General features: G+C 40.4%; 3 protein-coding genes and 1 non-coding gene across 4 annotated transcripts; 2 read left to right on the top strand and 2 right to left on the bottom strand.

The window, feature by feature from the left end:
* The first annotated feature begins 429 nt into the window (after nucleotides 1–429).
* On the top strand, nucleotides 430–5,709 carry TBL9 (TRICHOME BIREFRINGENCE-LIKE 9). The gene is made up of 4 exons (XM_078578344.1): nucleotides 430–895; nucleotides 2,332–2,721; nucleotides 2,797–2,955; nucleotides 5,249–5,709. Exons 1-4 carry the CDS (start codon nucleotides 558–560, stop codon nucleotides 5,559–5,561), a joined length of 1,200 nt encoding a protein of 399 aa, XP_078434470.1. The 5' UTR covers nucleotides 430–557; the 3' UTR covers nucleotides 5,562–5,709.
* A 7,446-nt stretch (nucleotides 5,710–13,155) lies between these two features.
* On the bottom strand, nucleotides 13,156–15,432 carry LOC144705471 (FAM210B-like protein). The gene is made up of 3 exons (XM_078578164.1): nucleotides 15,078–15,432; nucleotides 14,399–14,587; nucleotides 13,156–13,463 (listed from the first exon to the last, which is right to left on the bottom strand). The coding sequence occupies exons 1-3, from the start codon at nucleotides 15,309–15,311 to the stop codon at nucleotides 13,305–13,307; spliced, it is 582 nt and encodes a 193-aa protein (XP_078434290.1). The 5' UTR covers nucleotides 15,312–15,432; the 3' UTR covers nucleotides 13,156–13,304.
* A 9-nt stretch (nucleotides 15,433–15,441) lies between these two features.
* On the bottom strand, nucleotides 15,442–16,711 carry LOC144705470 (putative HVA22-like protein g). The gene is made up of 6 exons (XM_078578162.1): nucleotides 16,505–16,711; nucleotides 16,336–16,434; nucleotides 16,197–16,253; nucleotides 16,057–16,120; nucleotides 15,783–15,977; nucleotides 15,442–15,698 (listed from the first exon to the last, which is right to left on the bottom strand). The coding sequence occupies exons 1-6, from the start codon at nucleotides 16,534–16,536 to the stop codon at nucleotides 15,543–15,545; spliced, it is 603 nt and encodes a 200-aa protein (XP_078434288.1). The 5' UTR covers nucleotides 16,537–16,711; the 3' UTR covers nucleotides 15,442–15,542.
* Nucleotides 16,712–16,802: 91 nt separating this feature from the next.
* On the top strand, nucleotides 16,803–16,884 carry TRNAS-CGA (transfer RNA serine (anticodon CGA)). The gene has a single exon. It is a non-coding gene; the product is annotated as a tRNA-Ser (tRNA).
* Nucleotides 16,885–20,440: the final 3,556 nt, after the last annotated feature.

Below are 20,440 nucleotides of genomic sequence, written 5' to 3' on the forward strand. Positions count from 1 at the left end.
TCTCTCTCTCTCTTTCATTCCTTTCTGTATCGTTTCTCGTCTCCTCTCTCTCTCTCGTTTCTCAAATCTCTCTCTATCGTTTCTCATCCGTCTCTCTTCGTTTTTCGTCTCTATTTCACTTACTCTTCGTTTTCGTCTCCCTCTCCCTCATATCTCTCTCTTTCTCTATTTGTTTCCCGTCTCCCTCTCCCTCATATTTCTCTCTTTCTCTATTTGTTTCTCGTCTCCCTCTCCCTCATATCTCAATCTCTCTTCGTTCTCGTCTCTCTCTCACTCATATTTATCGCTTTTTTCTCATCTCCTCTCTTGTTTTTCTCCTCCTCTATAATCATCATCTTCATCTTTTTCTTTAGACCTTTAAAATCTACCACATCATCATCATTCTAGTTTCTTCTAGCCAATCGTTATTAATATTTTAAGCATTTAAGGCTTCTTTATCATCTTCGTCCTAGTCTTCTTTATCCTATTCTTGTTCATAATCATCATCATCATCATCATAATCGCTACAATTACCACCACCATCTCCATCATCACGATTTTCTTCTTTTTCTTCTTCGATGGCCGAGAGCGCTGTCTCAAGAGTGCCTCCAAGCTATCCTCTTTGCCCCACGCAGTTCTTGGCCATAGCCCCCATCGTCCTCTTCCCTCTCGTGATAACACTCCCTCGAATCTCCCCTTACTTCTCTTCCGCCACCGTGCAACGACCTTCGAGGGCAGAATGTGACTACTCTTCCGGGAAATGGGTCGCCGAAGGCGAGATCAAGCCGCATAGTATGGAGTGGTACACGGAAGACTGCCCCTTTCTTGACCCGGGCTTCCGCTGCCGCCGCAACGGCCGCCAAGACACCCGCTACCTCAACTGGCGGTGGCGCCCCCAGGCTTGCGCCCTCCCCAGGCCGGTGACGTCATCTCTCTCTCTCTCTCTCTCTCTCTCTCTCTCTCTCTCTTATTTGTCCTTCTCATTCTCATTTCCTCTCTCTCTCTCTCTCTCTTATTTCTCCTTCTCATTCTCATTTCCTCTCTCTCTTATTTGTCCTTCTCATTCTCATTTCCACTCTCTCTCTCTTATTTGTCCTTCTCACTCTCATTTCCTCTCTCTCTTTCTTTCTCTTATTTGTCCTTCTCATTCTCATTTCCTCTCTCTCTTATTTGTCCTTCTCATTCTCATTTCCTCTCTCTCTCTTATTTGTCCTTCTCATTCTCATTTCCTCTCTCTCTCTCTTATTTGTCCTTCTCATTCTCATTTCCTCTCTCTCTCTCTCTTATTTGTCCTTCTCATTCTCATTTCCTCTCTCTTTCTCTCTCTTATTTGTCCTTCTCATTCTCATTTCCTCTCTTTCTCTCTCTCTTATTTCTCCTTCTCATTCTCATTTCCTCTCTCTCTCTCTCTCTCTCTTATTTGTCCTTCTCATTTCCTCTTTCTCTCTCTCTTATTTGCCCTTCTAAATCTCGTTTCCTCTCTCTCTCTTATTTGTCCTTCTCATTCTCATTTCCTCTCTCTCTCTCTCTTATTTGTCCTTCTCATTCTCATTTCCTCTCTCTCTCTCTTTTTTGTCCTTCTCATTCTCATTTCCTCTCTCTCTCTCTCTTATTTTTCCTTCTCATTCTCATTTCCTCTCTCTTTCTCTCTCTTATTTGTCCTTCTCACTCTCATTTCCTCTCTCTCTCTCTCTCTTATTTGTCCTTCTCATTCTCATTTCCTCTCTCTTTCTCTCTCTTATTTGTCCTTCTCACTCTCATTTCCTCTCTCTCTCTCTTATTTGTCCTTCTCATTCTCATTTCCTCTCTCTCTCTCTCTCTTATTTGTCCTCATTCTCACTTCCTCTCTGTCTCTCTGTCTCTCTCTCACTCTCATTTGTCCTCCTCACTCTCCTTCATTTGTCCTCATTCTCCCTTCCTCTCTCTCTCTATATATATATCTTATTTGTCCGTCTCATTCTCATTTCCAATCTCTCTCTCTCTCTCACATTCTCTTTTTCAATTATTCTCTCACTTCCGCTTCCACTTCCCTTACATTTGGGCAATGGCCAGTTTGGATTTCCAGCCCTTAACCACCATCTCTCTCTCCCCAACCACTAGTGTTTGCCCATCCTGAGCCCGATATCATCATAGGGTACCAAGATTGCTGCAGTACAATATATCGGAAATGAGAAATCCAAAATCTGTCTTTACTGATGTCCAGATATTAAACGTCACCACACAAGTGTGGGCAAACTGATGAACATGTCTTTCGTTACTGAGGTGGTTAGGAAATCCACCCCTGCCTTGCTGCGCCTTTCGTTTCTGAGGTGAGAGAAATGCGACTGACTTCTTGCCTTGATTCGGCACCAGATTCAATGCCAACGACTTGCTGGAGAGGAGCAAGAACGGGAGGATAGTCTTCGTGGGGGACTCCATCGGCAGAAACCACTGGGAGTCGCTAGTCTGCCTCTTACTCACCGCCGTCGCCAACCAGTCCGCCGTCTACGAAGAAAACGGCAACCCCATCACCAAGCACAAAGGCTTTCTCTCTCTGCGCTTCCCCGACCACAACCTCACCGTCGAGTACTACCGAACGCCGTTTCTCGTCGCCGTCGGCCGCCCGCCGCCGTCGTCGCCGCCCACGGTTAAGAAGGCGGTCCGCGTGGACGCTCTGCACTGGCAGTCCCGCCGCTGGGCCGGAGCCGACCTCCTCGTCTTCAACGCCGGGCACTGGTGGAGCCGCGAGAAAACCCTAAAATTGTGAGTATATGCGCCTCAACTATGCTTAGATGTGCCATCGTTTTGGTGTGGGTTTTAAAGCATAGTTTTTGTCAGGGGGTGTTATTTTCAGGAGGGCGCGACGGTGAACAGCAGCATGGACGTGAGGGAGGCGTTTCGAAGGTCTCTCCGGACGTGGGGACGGTGGGTTCGGGAGAAGGTCGATCTGCGGCGGAGCTTCGTCTTCTTCCGGAGCTTCTCCCCCGTCCACTTCAGGTCAGGGGATGTTCTAACATAGATGAACAAAACTCCCTACCGATTCCACCGTTCTCTCTCTCTCTCTCTCTCTCTCTCTCTCTCTCTCTCTCTCTCTCGCTCTCTCTATTTCTATCCTTCTTTCTCTCTCGCTCTCTCTCTCTCTCTCGCTCTCTCTATTTCTATCCTTCTTTCTCTCTCGCTCTCTCTCTCCTCTCTCTGTTTCTCTGTCCTTCTCTCTTTTTCTCTTACTCTCTCCTTCTCTTTCTCTCTCCTTCACTTTCTCTCTCCTTTTCTCTCTCACTCTCTCTCCACTTTCTCTCTCCTTTTCTCTCTCTCTCCATTTTCTTTCTCCTTTTCTCTCTCTCTCTCTCCTTTTCTCTCTTTCTCTCACTCTCTCTCCTTCTCTTTCTCTCTCCTTTTCTCTCTTTCTCTCACACTCTCTCCTTTTCTTTCTTTCTCTCACTCTCTCTCCTCTTTCTCTCTCCTTTTCTCTCTCCTTTTCTCTCTTACTCTCAGTCTCTCTCAACTTCTCTTTCTCTCTCCTTTTCTCTCTTTCTCTACTTTTCTCTATTTCCACACTCTCTCTCAACTTCTCTTTCTCTCTCCTTTTCTCTCTTTCTCTCTCTCCTTCTCTTTCTCTTCTTTTCTCTCTTTCTCTCACTCTCTCTCCTTTTCTCTCTTTTCTCTCACTCTCTCTCCTTTTCTCTCTTTTCTCTCACTCTCTCTCCTCTTTCTCTCTCTTTTTCTCTCTTTCTCTCACTCTCTCTCTCCTTTTCTCTCTTTCTTTCACTCTCTATCCTTCCTTTTTCTCTCTTTCTTTCACTCTCTATCCTTCTTTTTTCTCTCTCTCTCCTTTTTCTTTATCCTTTTTTCTCTTTCTCTCTCTTTCACTATCACTTTCACTCTCTCTCTCTCTCAGTCTCTCTCCCTCCCTTTTTCCCTCTCTTAGTTTCTCTTTACCTCTCTCTCTTATTTTCTTTTTCCCGCTCTCTCACATTTTTCTCTTTCTTTCTCTTTTATTTGTCTCTCCCTCCCTCCCTTTTAGGGTTTCGGGGATTCATATAGATCGTTCAAATGTTGGATTGGATCGGGCATTCGAATGAACGAATCCGAACACTGATCTGTCCAGTTCATATCCCATCTGAACACGATCTGCGCGTCTGTTCGGATCGGATTGTTTGAACAAGATAGTTGTTCGAATCGAATGTTCGAATATGATCCGATTCAAACACTTGGTTCGAATTGGATCAAATCGAATGTTTGAATCCAGAGGCGCCAGCGGCGGCCAACGGTGCCAAGCATCGGGCAGCGCCGCCTAGCTGTGTCCAGCGCCGGCCAGCAGCCGCCAGCTCCGCCAAGCGCCGCCCAGCGCCAGCCAGCGGCCCCCAGCCCTGACCAGAGAACGCCAGCGGCCCCCATCCCCGGTCAGTGGTGCCAGCGCCGGCCAGCAACTGCCAGAGGCACCCAGCGGCTGCCAGCAACTACCAGCGACCTCCAGAGAGAAAGTTGCTGATGCCCGCGGTCCATTTGTTCGAATTTGTTCAAACTTGTTCGAACAAATGTCAATCGAACACGAATGAACCAAATTGTTCATTTGAAACTTTTGATCGAACACGAAGAAAGGGTATGTTCGATCAAAAGATTCGAATATATGTTTCGTATCGGCATTTGTTCGTTCGAATGATCCAATCTGATTCGATTCCTGATACCTACTCCCTTTGTCTCTCTTTCTCTTTATCTCTCCCTCCCTCACTTTCTATCTCTTTATCTCCCTCTCTCTTTCTTTCTCTACTTCTCTCTCTATTTCTATCTATCTCTTTTTTCTCTCTATCTCTCTCTACTTCTCTCTATCTATCTCTTTCTCTCTCTCTACTTTTCTCTATCCATCTATTTCTCTCTCTCTGTCTCTACTTCTCTCTATCTATCTATTTCTCTCTCTCTCTCTCTATTTGTCTCTATCTCTTTTTTCTCTCTCTCCCTACTTCTCTCTATCTATCTCGTTCTCTCTCTCTCTCTCTCTCTATTTCTCTCTATCTCTCTCTCTTTCGCTCTCTATTTCTCTCTATCTCTCTCTCTTTCTCTCTCTCTATCTCTCTCTTTCTCTTTCTCTCTCTCTTTATCTATTTCTATTTCTCTCTATCTCTCTATTTTTATCTATTTATCTCTCTCTATTTCTCTATATATTTCCTTTTATTTCTCTTCGTATCTCTCTTTCTATTTCCCTCTACATCTCTCTATCTCTCTACTTCGCTATATTTCTCTATTTATATACATCTCTCTCTCTTAATTAACGAGGGAATGGGAACTGCAGCGGAGGAACGTGGGACAAGGGGGGCCGGTGCAACATGTACACAGAGCCAGGGGCGGAGTTGGGAGGGGGAGAAGCATCCGAGTCACGGTGGGTGAACGGGGAGATTCGCAAGGCGACGGAGCGAGTCGGCGCAAAGTTCTTGGACATAACATCGATGACCGAGCCGAGGAGGGACGGCCACCCTTCGCTTCACAGAGAGGCCGGCGCTGCCTCCCCCTTCCCGCAGGACTGTAGCCATTGGTGCCTTCCCGGCGTGCCTGACGCCTGGAACGAGCTCCTCTACGCGCACCTCCTTCTCATGGACAAGAGATGAAGAAGGATTTCAACTGCCTTGATCATCCACCCTTTCTTCTGAATTTGTTATTATATCTGCCTTAGGAGAGTAACACCTACTAGGGTTTGACAGTTCCGGTCCGGTCTGGGTTTTTATCAAAGACCTAAACTTTACCTAAAGTTTGGTCCTGTTCCAGTCTGTTTTTATTCTGTCTCGGTCTGGTCCAGACTAGTCCCATTCTGGTCAGGTTGACTAGTCAATTTAAAAGTCAAAGTATATCAAATTTATATTCATGGTTATGTTAAATATCCTCTACATCAAGAGGGTGCACACAGATGGTCAAATATACGGGGGCTATGCTGACCTCACAAGAAACCTCTCTGGCAAGTTGGATTTGATATTTTTAGAATTTTCTAAAAATATTGAGTAAGTAATTAATAATTCACTTCCGGTTCCGATCCGGTTTGTCCCTTGGAACTAAATCTGTTTGACAAACCGGTCCACCCTCAAATGGAGTACCCACGGTCCCCGTTCGGTCTGGTCAAACAGGTCCTCGGTCCTATATCTCCAACCCTAACGCCTACACCTAACATCTTAGTGTTCTTTGCAATGGAGACTGGTTCCTCTCATTGAGATGGGGCCTTTAGAGTCTCACATTGGGCATGTCATGACTACCACATCATCTATTTCTGCCTAATCCAATTACCACAACCTTTATATATATATAACCCATGTTAGGCATCTCAAATTAGAAGACTACCCATCATCTTATTCATTGTGAATAATGTCCTAATTCCTATCTTAATAAAACGCTTCTCTGATGGGATATTTTAATTTTACAATAACCATTGATGTACCATGATACATGTGATAGGCCACATATAAGATCCATCACCAAGCTGATGGTGTGGAGGACGACGATTCTAAAGAAATTTCATGTGATACAGGAAATGTTTTGTTGATTTGGTACACTTGGTAGGAATTCTTGCCCTCCAATTGGTCGGATGATTACTTAAAATAACTTAAATGTTTTATATGATGCTAATGTAAAATTTTGGTGCGGATAAGTATAAAAAAATGTAAGACAATAAAATTTCTTTGATGTATGATGTAGAAAAATTAGAAAAGCATTTGGCATCTCCCCATTATATAGTATTACTTTTGGAATTTCATGGGACTATTTGAAAAATCTATGCATTATCAAAATAAATATGAATGAAACTATTTAAAAATTAAGATGGCTAGCCACTTCTAAAGGAGTTGGAAGCTGGTATCATTAATCCAGTTTTTGTCTCTTCTACAAACCAAGTGGAAGATGTCTTCACTAAGGGTTGTCATCTCCACCACTTCATAGGATCATGGTCAATCTGGCTTGGGAGGGTGTTATACATGTTTTATTATCTATTATTTTTATATTTAAGTCAACTATATTCAGTTGTAATATTAATATAAGCCCAAGTACATATAAATATGTCCTTAAGGGAATCAGTTACATGGATGTACACTAGAAGATATTTATTGGGCCATGCCTGGTCAAGCAGTAACCTATTTTTATGCGAGTCTTTACTAACTAATAGAATGAGAATTCCTTTCAGAAAAGCCCTAATTTCAGTGTGTCTCCAAGATCTTGATCTTATTCTTACCTCTTCCCCCTCACCTTGGGTATATCCCTATTTGCTTATGATTTTACCTTAGAGAAATGAAGATTATTACTTCCCTCAACACTAGAAAGTATCAAACACTAATATGTGTTGTGAATTAAAATGAGATCTATTTTTAATATATATATATATATATATATATATAACTCAATACTATTTATTATCTATAGATTTGACATAAATTAGTGTATTCAAGATTGAGCTTTGAAAATGATTCCAGAAAGACCGCCTCCCATTTCTAGGATTTGACTGAGTTTATTTAGATCCTAGGGAAAATAAGTTTTAAGCTTATACACTGAGTTTCCAAATTTTCTTGCTTTAATGCCTACCGTTACATAAATCAGTATAATATAAATATTGAGCATAATAGGGTTTATGTTACCAATTTATGATTTTGAAAAAACAGAAAATAATTTCATTGACACACCAGACATAAAAAATCCATAACATCTGTATCATCTGAAATCATTACAGGTGGGAAATGTTAAAATGAGAAATATAATGATAAAAAATGGGAAATGTTAAAATGAGAAAAAAATCTAGATAGCATTGACCTGTGTACAAATATGACTTCTAACTTACCTTTTAAATCGTAAAGGAGATGGCCCAATGAATAATCATACTAGATTGTAGTGAAATATTTTATGAATCCTTGAAGATACCACAAACAAAAAAACAGAACTAATGAAGTCTTAGTACTTACACAAGTCTCCTCTAATTTCATTTTATCAACTAAAATCCTGATTTTTTATAAAAATTCACTTGCATTTTTATTTTCACTGCTTTTATTTGCATTTGACTTGAAAAATATTCATGGCCTTTATCGCTGCAAAACTTAGGTTACTATGCCCTTTATTGTGGCATTCAAAGTGATTCAGGTGAACCTGGCATTGATAACAAAAAAATCCATTAATTGTTTGTTCCAATTGGACATCATTAAATTAATGGATACTAATGAAATGATGTGGTATACAACCAAATTAGACCATTAGTATATCTTTCATCTATGTCCAAATTCTGAAATAGTCCATATTAGTTTTTTAATTAATTGGATAATATATTTTTTCTCAAACGTGTAGAATCTAATCTCATATAATAAGGATACACTCCAAAGTCTTAACAACTGATATTTGATATTATTGTGTCATTGTTCCTAAAGTACTGTCCATATTATTCCCTTAATATTACTCAATTCATGAGATCTACAGTAATAAAAATGTAACCTGCTCTTTTAGGTAAACAAAATACAGTATTTGATGATTTAAATAGGAATGTTAAAGATTAAACATATGTCAGACTAATCAATGCAAACAATATAATTATAAATATTTGAATTTCTATATATTCACTAGTTACCATGAGTGTGTTTAAGTATACATAAGTATTTAAAATAAGAACATCAGGCCACACCTAGTTGTGGCATTGCCTATAAATTTCATTTTTTATCTCTCACATTGTAATGTTTTGAAATTTTATTTAATAAAAAACCAAAAAAATAAACCACACTTTTAAGTTACTTAAAACTAGAATATGATTATGACTACAAGTGTGCAAAATGTCATGAAAGAGAAGAGGCATCTAGCCAAGTGCTGTTATTGATGGTTGGGTTTGAGGACTGATTATTCTTAAGAAGGGTGCCCAGTTTAAGCCTAGAACTTTCACTGGATGACCCATTTGATACTTATTGGGCCTAATAAAAGGTCATTTACCCACCTAATATTATTGACTTAATTGTTGCTATACATACACTTTGCCAAAAGATTGTCAGAAGTGTTGTTTCTTCTTAGTAGCCTATTGATAAATTCAAATTTAGAGGTAAAATTATGTCATATTAAAATTGAGTTTAATCAATAGTATTTATACCTTTACTCATAAAATAATTTAATTGGTTAGTGATGAGCAAAAACATCTCCACAACGAACAGATATTAGGGAAAGAGCTCTATCGGGTGAATTCGAGAAGATGAGAAGCATTACATATAGTGTACGAGGTAGTAAATGGGTGAAGGTAGTAATCACAATAGAGGTAGTAGTAATTTAAGAAGATGGGACGGGTATTGTACTAGTAGTGGATCGCTATCAAGCGAGTAGAGGGTAAAGGTAGACATGAACAGTGGCGTGAGATGAGTTGGGAATGAATGATAAAAGGTATCCAATTTAGGGTTTTATGAGCTAGGATTTATAGTATAGGATGATGGGAAGGTGAGATGAGATTGTGACGGCGTAGGTGACATATGAAGTGGATGGTAGTGGATGTGTTGATGAAGGTAGAGATAGTGATGTATGTTTTCTTAAATGAAAGGAGAGGAGGCATTTTATGATTTTGTGATGGTATAGGAGACACATGAAGTGAACGATAGATGAGGATAGACAAGGATGATAATGGATGAGGATGAGTGTTGATGATGGATGGAAGTGGTGGATGTTGATGATATATGAGCTACCTAAGTGTGTTGGAGATGATTCAATGCAAGGCAAAAGGCTAACCTTAGATCCCTATGTTCCTCCAGTATCAATGCATCTTCCTGGTGCAGATCAACCTCCCCACTTCTCCATTGACCCTCTCCAAGCACTAGAGACACCAAGAAAAACCTTGATGGACCTTCAAAACTTCACTTTATTTCAATCTGCATCTCTAGGAGGATGTGAGCTTAGAGATGTTTCTTTATAAATATCGAGAGTTTAATTTATAGATCCAACAATGTAGATAGATAGATGACATAAAGGAAAAACTACCATTAAATTTTCAGCTCAATCTGATTTCTGGATTGCCGGATATCAAGCCATATGTCTCGTGACACATGGGCGCAGCCACACTTTTTGACCAGTCAGAGAAAAAGAAAAGGAAATTTTAAGTCCTCGCTCCTCAGTCTCTCGAAATTGTTTTTTGTGAAAAAGGCATTTTTTTTTGACCGGGCCATGTCACCCTGTGGTGAAAAAGTTAAAAGAACTGGTTAACCATTAAATGCCATTATGGCATCGCTAATCATGATGCCATAACAGTTTATGTTAATGATTGACTACCATCAATCATTAACCATGTTTAATAATTGGTTGTTGCCAATCATTATCCTTAACCATGGTTGGTTGACGTCTGACAAATTGAACAGAGACAAGTGGCATCACGAAAATAAACAGCTTTAAAAATATTCAAAATTTCATATTAAATTAAATAAAAGCAAAAAATACATGTAAATATGTATTTTGACTTATAAAAATCATATTGTTATAAATTTATTGTCAAAAAATTCCGGAAAAATTACAGTGCGACTCAATAAGTTATATTCTTTCAAAATTTGATGTCATAAAAATAAATAAAAGTAATTAGAATGCGTAAAATTCAAAATATCATTCTAAAAATAACTTTGATCATTTTAAGCTAAGAACACACATATATAATCCATTTAATGCAAAAAAACATGCAAATATTGTCAGATTAAGCTACTAAACTGTGTGTTATCACCTATATAATGTCATGCTAGGTACTCCTCAAGGAAACACTTGAATAAATATCCTTTTCTTGGGAGTTTTCTTGTCTTTGGTAGATGTTTCTTTGAGTGCTACATTTCCTACGCTTGTTGATAAAGACAGCTTCCTGCTGATTCAAGGGCGAAGTCACTGGTTTCGTGAATTCAAACCTCAATTTGTTTTCGGAGAGACATACATCATGGTAGATTTTGCACTCTACAATGAAAATGGACGAGAAGTTGTCATTAAGGAACGATGATTTTTCTCTTGGCATCATATTTTGACGAAAACCTAAACCTAAACTTTGGTACAGTCTAGGTTCAGTCAAAACTTTGTTTTGGTTTGGTAAACCCGGTAAACTCAGTCTCAAGTATCTGAAAAAACATATTTAACTTTAAAAGAGGTAAAATATTAATTAAAAGGGGTAAACAAACAACTTTTGTAGGTAAAAAAATTCCATTTTTGTCATGGATTCATTACAGATTCAAAGACCAAACTGTATTTTTGAGTATTGTTCAATATTTATATTTGCATTTACATTTATATTTATATTTGTATTTATGTATTTTCAAATTTAAATATTTTTACATTTAAGTGTTTGCATATTTACATATTTATCTTTATGTATTTGTCTACTTGGGTATTTGGATATTTAGGTATTTAACATATCTATGTATTTATTTAGATATTTATGTATTTATCGGGCGTCCCAGTTTCGAACCTCAGAATTTACAAGTAAATAATATTTACCTCCCTTCACAGTTGGTCCAGTTCCTGTTTGATTTGCTCTCAGTACCAAACCCAGAACCAAAATTTTGGTAAACCTATGATTCCTTAATGGATGATATTTATTCAGTCTGCTTATACCGAAGTTTAGTAAAAAAATGCAAACCCTAGTTGTCATCATAAGACATCGGCTACTAGGATGATGATGAGTTCATCATGTCATGGTGAACCCTTGATGGCGAGGACGCCAATGCATCAGCCTGGGACACGTCACCGCAGGCAGTCGGGGTCAACACAGACGTTACGGATCCAAAGATGAAGTCAACAGAAGTCAACCCACCTCGGTCAACAGGAGTCAACGAAGAAGTCAACACGCCACAACCGTCGTCCGCCACGTCACCACCCGCGACGTCTCCACGCGTCATGACACGACGCCAAAGGCAGATCCACAACTGCCCTTTGGCGTGACGTGATGCACGCGTTTTCCTTGCGTCTTATTTTCTAGTTATTTTCTCTTTCCTCCAAGGCCTATATAAGGTCATTTGTTTCAAGAACTCATTAGGCAATCATAATTCAAGAATTGAGTTTTCTTTCTAACTCTTCTTGGAGGATTGCCCTACCCCTCATCTTGCCCTAACCTTCCCCGTCGTCGCCGTCGTCGTCGTCATCACCGTCGCCGCCGCCTCACCACCGCCGCCGCTGCCGCCGCCGTCGTCATCACCGCGCGCGCAGCGCGCGTCTGCGCCACGACCGCACGCCACGCGTACCATCCCAGCGCCGCCGTGCGCCTCCGCGCCGCGTCGCGCGGCGCTGCGCGCCGTCGGCGGCGCCTCAAGCAGCGCGCTCGCGCGCCGGGTGCGCTCGCGGCACTCCGCGCCTCGCGCGCGCGCGGCGCTCGCGCTCCGCACTCGGCGCTGCGCGCCTCGCTCAGCGCGCCCGGCGCCAGCGCGCGCTGCTCCGTGCGCTCCGCGCGCGCGCACCGCCGCTTCGCGCCGCGCCGCGCGCTCGCCGCGCGCCCGACCCGCGTCCCTTAACGTCCACAGGGCGGACAACGCCGGGCGCCCGTTCAGTATCACGCGCCGCCACGTCGCCACGAGCAGAATTACCTGCAGCCTCTACGCGCACGGTGCTGAGGTATACCTGAACCCTGTGGTGTCGACGTGTTCTCCGCTCAGTATTTTCTCGGGAAGTTTCCACCGCCGTCAGAATTAGACTTGGATTTCCTCTTCTTCTCTCCTTTTCTCGAGTGTTTCTTCGCGACGTGAATTCGAGGTATTGATTTCGGTGCTTAGGCATCGTCGCGGTGGGGGAAGACAGTACTCCCGCCCTCGATAAGGGTCGGAGCTGCACCACCAGATTTCATCGGTTTTAAGTCCGAGAATCGACCGTGATTTCTGTGGATTGTTTTATCCCTTAACCCATTCCTACCCATAGCCTCGTCATCCGCCCTAAATCGTCCATCCCATAGTCGTCCTACGTCAACCCTACTTCATGGATTAAATGGAGAACTTTGAAATCCTCACTAAACTTCTTCTAGCAGAGTTTTGTAAATTCACTACACAGTTTCTCTGTAACCTCCTCATTGTTGGACATTTAGAGAAAAAATGCCAAAAAGAGATAACATTGGAATTTAGAAATATCAGGTTTCCTCTGACAATTTTGGCCCAGGAAGTCAAATCTAATGGATGATAAGAAGGTCCAATTACAAGCTCTTTGAGAACCAAATAATGATATATCATTGGAGAATCCTAAACCACCACTTTTTTCGTAACACATTCGGCCAAGAAATGCTGATTTCTTGATGATCTATAGATACATTCTACAATGTATTAGTTGGCTCCGAAAGTCTCAGAATCCAAGAAATAATAGAAGTGGAAGGCACACCAGGGAAAGTCGGATGCGTAGGGGATGATCGTTGTGGCGCCAGTTCACTCTGAGTCCTTGGGTTTCTTGCCAATCCAGCTTGCCACGATTGGGGTGAGGGCAACAGTAGGCGGAAACCTGATCGGCGATGCCGCCTTGTGCGCGGCGTAAGCCAGCGCAAATGTCCCAACCTTCTCCCCATTTGCATCAACGGCGATGCCCACCTGCACACATATTTCATTCAATCTCCTCTTCTTCTTCTTTGACATCATCATCAATCATCATTATCGTTATCATCATCATCAGCAATCATCATCATCAATCATCATTATCATTACAATTATCATCATCATCATTATCATCATCATCATTATCATCATCATCATCATCATTATCATTATCGTCATCATCAACCATCAACCATCAATCATCAGTCATCAATCATCTCCAATCAGTATCATCAGTCATCATCAATCATCATTATCATTATAATTATCATCATCAATCATCATCAATCATCATTATCATTATAAGTACCATCATCATCACCAAACATCATCATCAATTATCATTATCATTATATTTATCATCACCAATCATCATTATCATTATAATTATCATCATCGATCATCATCAATCATCATTATCATTATAATTATCATCATCAATCATCATCATCGATCATCATCAATCATCATTATCATTATAATTATCATCATCAACCATAATTATCATCATGAAACATCATCATCAATCATCATTATCATTTGAAGCACCATCATCATCATCAATCATCAGCAAACATCATTATCAATCATCACCAATCATCATTACCATTATAATTATCATCATCAATCATCACCAATCATCATTATCATTATAATTATCATCATCAGTCATCATCATCATTATCATTATCATCACGATCAATCATCAATAATCTTCCTCTATCAAAAAGAAATCAATTATCAATCACTTTCGTTATTCATCTCCTCATTCAATCTCCGTCTCTTCATCATCATCATCATCAATCTCCTCATTCAATTTTCTTCTTGTTCTTCATCATCATCCTGTTCTTATTATTCTTCTTATTCGTATTCTTCTTATTTTCATTCTTCAAAGTCCTGCGAGAAATTATGGTCTATGGCAAAGATCTGACCTTCTGGAGCAGGGCCTGGACGTCGATTCCGGCATTGACGAGGACGTAGCAGAGGGAGAAGGAGATCAGGGATAGGGTGATGGAGGTCGCCAGGTACGCCCCCCCGTACTTGGCCAGGAGCTCCTTCGCCTGCTCCGTCTTCGACTTGGACGACGTGATCTCATCTCCCTCCTCCTTGGAGCTCAAGATCTGGTACATAACCATATTAAAAATTTTACACACAGATAGAAAGGTAGATAGATAGATATATATTGATGGATACAAAAATAAAACGATAAATATATGGAGAAACAGATTGAAAGATAGATGATAGAGCGAGATAAGATTTAATGGACAGATACATGCACGCAAAGAAAGATGGATATAAAGAGAGATGATTAAAAAAACAGATCGATAGAGAGACAGTGAAACAATTTATAGATAGATTGATAGATATATATCGGTAGATAAATAGATTGAGAAATAGATAGAAAGATAGATAACATTGAGAGATAATAATTAAGGGATAGATACATACATACATACATACAAGGAAAGATGGATGGATGGATAGAAGGAGAGAGGATTAGGAAAACAGATCGATAGAGAGACTGTGAAACAGATTGAAAGATCGATCACGGCAAATCAGGCGAAAATCAATCAAAAAAACGGCAATTGAAGAAAGATAACGTCTACGCACCTTCCAGAGGCCGAATTCGAGACCGAATTTCTCCGTGGCTTCCTCCGCGGAGGAAGACGAAGCAGCGCCCTTCGCCTCCTTCGTTTCGCGGACTGCTCGAACTGAGACAACGCGCGAGCAGCGAAGCTCGATCGAAGGCGAAGACAAAGACGAGAAGAGGAGAGCAGAGCCGCCGCTATGGCGGCGAATCGCGGCGGAGGAGACGATCGCCGCCGCCGTCGCCGCGACCGCCATGTCCAGAGCTCTCTTCTCCTCCTCTCTCCTGCAAAAACTGGGCAGCAGCGAGAGCCACTGACAAGATAATAGAATAGGGGCGTCTACGTGGCGCAACACTGGCCGCTGGTTGAGGGCATCTCCATCGACGGTCAGGAAAAATCAAGAGCAAACTTACTTTATATATATGCATATACACAGTTATTTATTGCATCTTGTTCTATAGTTTCTCACCGCCGAGCTCGATCGCGATCAATCTCGCCGGCGACGGCGACGGCCGCTCCAGATCAGATTGATCGGTGATTCTCTGAGGATCCGCTCGATCGCTGTTCTTCCCGAATTTCGCGAATTCGCGGAGCCGCGATCATCGAGCGGAGGCGGTGGCGAGGTCGAATCTGTTCTATGAACCTAGATCCGAGGCGATTGAGAAATTTTAGGGTTTTCGGTAATCTATGAAGAAGATTTTTTTAATTGGATAGGGACGGAGATTACCTCCGAGTGAATGCTTCGGACGATGAATTGCAAGGCGTCGAAGGCCAGCGATTGCCCCTTCTCGGTGAAATTTCTCAGGTAGAACAAGATCAGATCACCGGAGTTTTCCCTAGCTTCTTGCAGTTTCCGGTTGATGCGCGGCTCGTGTCTGGATAGCCAGGGAAAGAAGAAATTCCTGTAGATCTGAACCGCGCCCTGCGATCGAAAGAATCTAGAACAGGTTAGAAGAATTTATAAAAAGATGTAGAAGAAGAATCTTGAGGAAAAATCTCACCTCTGTCTTCGGATGCCACAAGTAGATAATGAATGCGAGCTTTGCTTCAGCGTAAAGAGGCAGCCTAGCGAGTTTCTTTCAAGGATTAGGGAATAATTAGAGGAAAATTTCAGCGATGGAAACTCAATTACAGCGATCACCATGCGACAAACACGTCTCCGAATCTCTCCAAAGCGGTCAAGAGTCCGATTATTACCCTGCGATTACGATAAGATCGTCTTCAATGCATGGAAAGTACATTCAAATGATTAAGAAATTACTGAGAAGTGGGAGAAGCACCAGTAACGGCACCAGAAGAGGAGCTGCTCCATGCGAGGGTTCTTCTGCTCGATCGCTCTAAAACATTGGAATGCCGGATACACGTAGCCGAGAAGGAGCCTGAAATTTGTGCAGAATCGTGAAGATAAGGAAGAGGATGAATGAGATTTATGGAAGAACGGAGACTTACGCCAAGATCCAGGTTACGAATTCCCCTAACATGTTCAATTTCGAAAATCGAAATTAGAAGTGAAAACGAGGTGATCTTGCTGAGAGCGAGCTGGAGATGTCAAATCTGGTTGAAAATCGCCTTCGTCTCGATCAATGCCGGGAATTATCCCTCGAGTAGATCGTGAATTCATGATTAATGAGTTCGGCGGTTTCTTCTTTCTGACGATTGGCAGTTCAATTTCATGAGTAATACTGAGTAGAAAAGTCAGATGTAAACTATTATAAATATTATTTTTAGAAATCTCTCTCAACAACAGGTCGATATGTCCGAGTGGTTAAGGAGACTGACTCGAAATCAGTTGGGGTTTCCCCGCGCAGGTTCGAATCCTGCTGTCGACGTTTTATTTCCCTCCTCTTCTAATCCGCAAGGAATAATTAACATCATTATCCTATCTAAGTTAGCTTTTTTATTACCTCATTTTGATATTTGTTGAAACGATTTGCCTAATCATGAATTTTATCCAAGTGAAGTGCGCACTAAGGGAAATGATTATTATTGTTATCATGATTTATCTAACTACTACATTATTCATTACTCGTCAGAATAAACTACAATGTAGTCTAGGATTCCACAAATAGACAACGCTGATGCTCACTGATGTCAGCACCTTTGTGATTTTATTGTTAATCCATCAGCATCAGCATCAACATCGGGATTTGTCGTCTTCTGGATGTTTTGATCTCTACAAAGAGATATCCAAGGAGCAATGATGGAAGGGTAATTGAAGTTGTCATCAATACCATTAAATACAAATGCGCGAACCAATAACTGTTTTTTATACTTTCCAGCCTCATGGTCTCCTCGTCACAATTAACCAACCTTAGCCTCTTTACACTATTGGCCACATGATGAGCTACACTGATCAAATAATTATGACTTAGACAGTGTTATTATTTTTGGCTATTTTGAAATCCATCTCAAGTATCCTTTGAGTATGAATATTTAAAATACATCTTAAAAGACATAGCATTCCTATATCTTGATCTCGTCCTAATTGACATACTCGATTGATATATTGAAGTATTTCATACAAACATCATGTGAGAATAATAATGAATTATCATTTTTTTAATGAACTTAAACATGATGTAGACGTGAAATTAGTTTGATGCCTACATAATATGTATCAATTTTAAGGTATGTAGTAATAAAAATATCTTATTTTAAGGTATGTAGTAACCTGAAGTACGAGGGTTTGGAAATTATTTGCCAAGGTCATGGAAATATTAGAGAAGGCGTTATCAATGATTTTGCTATACATCAGTACTACCTAGAATGACTGATTTAGGTTTGATGTCCACACCTTGAATCCTTAAAGGGTCTCTGACATTTTCACTTGCACGGTAACCAAAGATGAAGTATCATACTTACACTGTAACTAATTATTGTAAGGGTTCAATGAGAGAATCGATAAACTCTTTCATATTTTTAGAGCGCAAGGTGTATCTTGGTACCCTACATCTGGAAACTTAACCTATTGATTGGGTCCAACAAAAAATTGATTAAGTAATCTTTATGTTGATTTAATTAATTATTAAGGTTGGATAATAATAAGTTTAGGGTCATTGAAATGATTAATATTGGACTGATTAATGGACCAAAATGTGTTATGCAAACATACACAAAGGGCATTTTGGGATCATTTTATTGATATTATCTCCATCTTTATATGGGTCTCCATTTCATGTATTAAACAGGACATTTTATTAGAACTATATGTTTGAAAAAAATCCCTACTTAATTTATAGGCCCACTAATTCTTATTCAAAATATGCTTAAAATTTTATTACATTGAATGAGTTTAATCCTTCTCTCTTGTATGTTTGTTTCAGGGATGAAGTAAAAATTTTAATTACAAAGAAGAAGAACAAATAAAGGTGGTTTTATGAAGCAATAGAGGCAGCTACGACAAGCACACATCATCACTCAGTAGCCGTAGGCTGGAAATCATATGACACCCAACTTTCCCACTACCAGCAAGCAATTGATACCCAGGTAGAAGTGCCCAATAGGCACACATAAACACAAAATAAGCCAAAGAAAGTCCAACATGGAGTCCATAAAAGCCCAAGCACAGAGGTAGCCCATGCTTGCACACGTGGGAGATGTCATGTTATTTTATTTATCATATTCTACTCAGATTAATACAGCCCTCATTTTTCTAACATCTTCCGATATGGGGATATATCTGACTCTTTCTTTCAGTTTGCACCAGGTTGGTTCAACCACGGAAAACATAGTTTCCATGGATGCAAAAGCATTAATCAATTAAAAATTGATCTATAAAATCATTCATCACAAGTACCTTATGGGGTAATTGTTCAACCCTTGACATGCTCTCTTTTAGATCATTCCGAAGATGTTCACATGCTAGGATTCTAGAAGTGTCCACGCGTTCATTGTGATCCATATTTGATTTAGATTTCTTTTGGAATCAGTTTTGAAAAAAATGACAAAATATTGACACTAGAATCCTTCATTTGGCTAATGCATCCTCAAAAGAGTCATGATTTCAAGGTCTTGATTTTAAATGGTCATAACCCTTTAGTCAACTCCTTGTTTTACAATCCAAATAATTGACTCTGTCTAGTCGATTATCAGCTATCAAACTTGGTTTTAGGTTAAATTTGGTTTCCTAATGTGGCCTTAATGCTCTTCCCCATTTCCATGTAAACGAATTTCATATTTGGAGGAGGTGACCAAGTCAATTCATAAAAGTCAAACATAGAAATTCAATCCTAGTTCTCTGTGGATTCGACCCGTACTCATCATTATGCTCGTGTTTTGAATTTAATTTTGAGCTGGAATTCAAAATTACTGTGAGTTTAATTATCATTTTTGAGACACATCTCGACAACACATATCAATAACACACATACATAATCAACTGAATACAAATAAACATGTAAAATATTTCCATATTAACCTCTACAAAATGTGTGCTATTAACCATGTCGTAAGTCATTATAGGAGTTCCACACATTCGAGGGCCTTGGTTGTTGGCGTCTATAGGCCTAGATCTAGATGCAGAAATCAAAACTATAGGCAGCAGAAGCCTTTTGCAAAATTGTACATCATCATAAAACCATGAAACGAAGTACCTTTGTACAGATTGCATTTGTGATTTATTAGATCTCCGAGTGAGACAAGTCAAGCTGCTCAAGTGTACAGCCTCTAGACATATCCACGTGATCCTTGGCGTGTCGAACCTCCTCCTTCTCATTCACGAGCCCCGTTCAATCTCCGTCGTCATCGTTCCATCGTTCCAATCGCATCGAGGATGGAGAAGGGGTGTGGGGGAGAAGAGAGAAGAAGGGGAAAGGTCCCTAACCAATTGTGGCGTGGGTGAATTTCGTTCAGGGCCTTCTCATGTTTATACTTAGTGGGTATTTTTTTATAAAACCCCCTAAAACTTAAGTATATCTTCCAATGTCCAAAAGATCATTTGTGTGTGACCCTCTAGGCCCATGTATCAGTCTAGTTAATAACTCCAATAGCCCAATAACCTTTATTGGGCTTTAAAATGAATTAACTATATCAATATATAGATTAATGAATGTTGTATCAATTTAACCCAATCAATAGGTCGAGTCTGCAACACGTGACGTGGCAAGCTACACCTCGTGCTCTAGATGATACAAAGGAGTATGTATCGACTCACTCATGGAACATGTTCATCATCGGTTACCATGTACATATAATCCCTTACCCACTTGACACTCCTTGGACGACTTATGTTATAGTCAACTGTCAAACCCTAATCGGTCATCCGAGTTAGTACTGATGCATTTGAAAATCTTCGAAGAGCTCTTCTTTGATATTTCACTTGGCCAAGGACTTTATCACATCCTCTTCCTTAAGCTGTTACCTCTTATACCAAGGGTGGACGATCCT

The sequence above is a fragment of the Wolffia australiana genome, chromosome 7 (assembly GCF_029677425.1).
Source record: "Wolffia australiana isolate 7733 chromosome 7, ASM2967742v1".
NCBI classification, from domain to species: Eukaryota; Viridiplantae; Streptophyta; class Magnoliopsida; order Alismatales; family Araceae; genus Wolffia; species Wolffia australiana.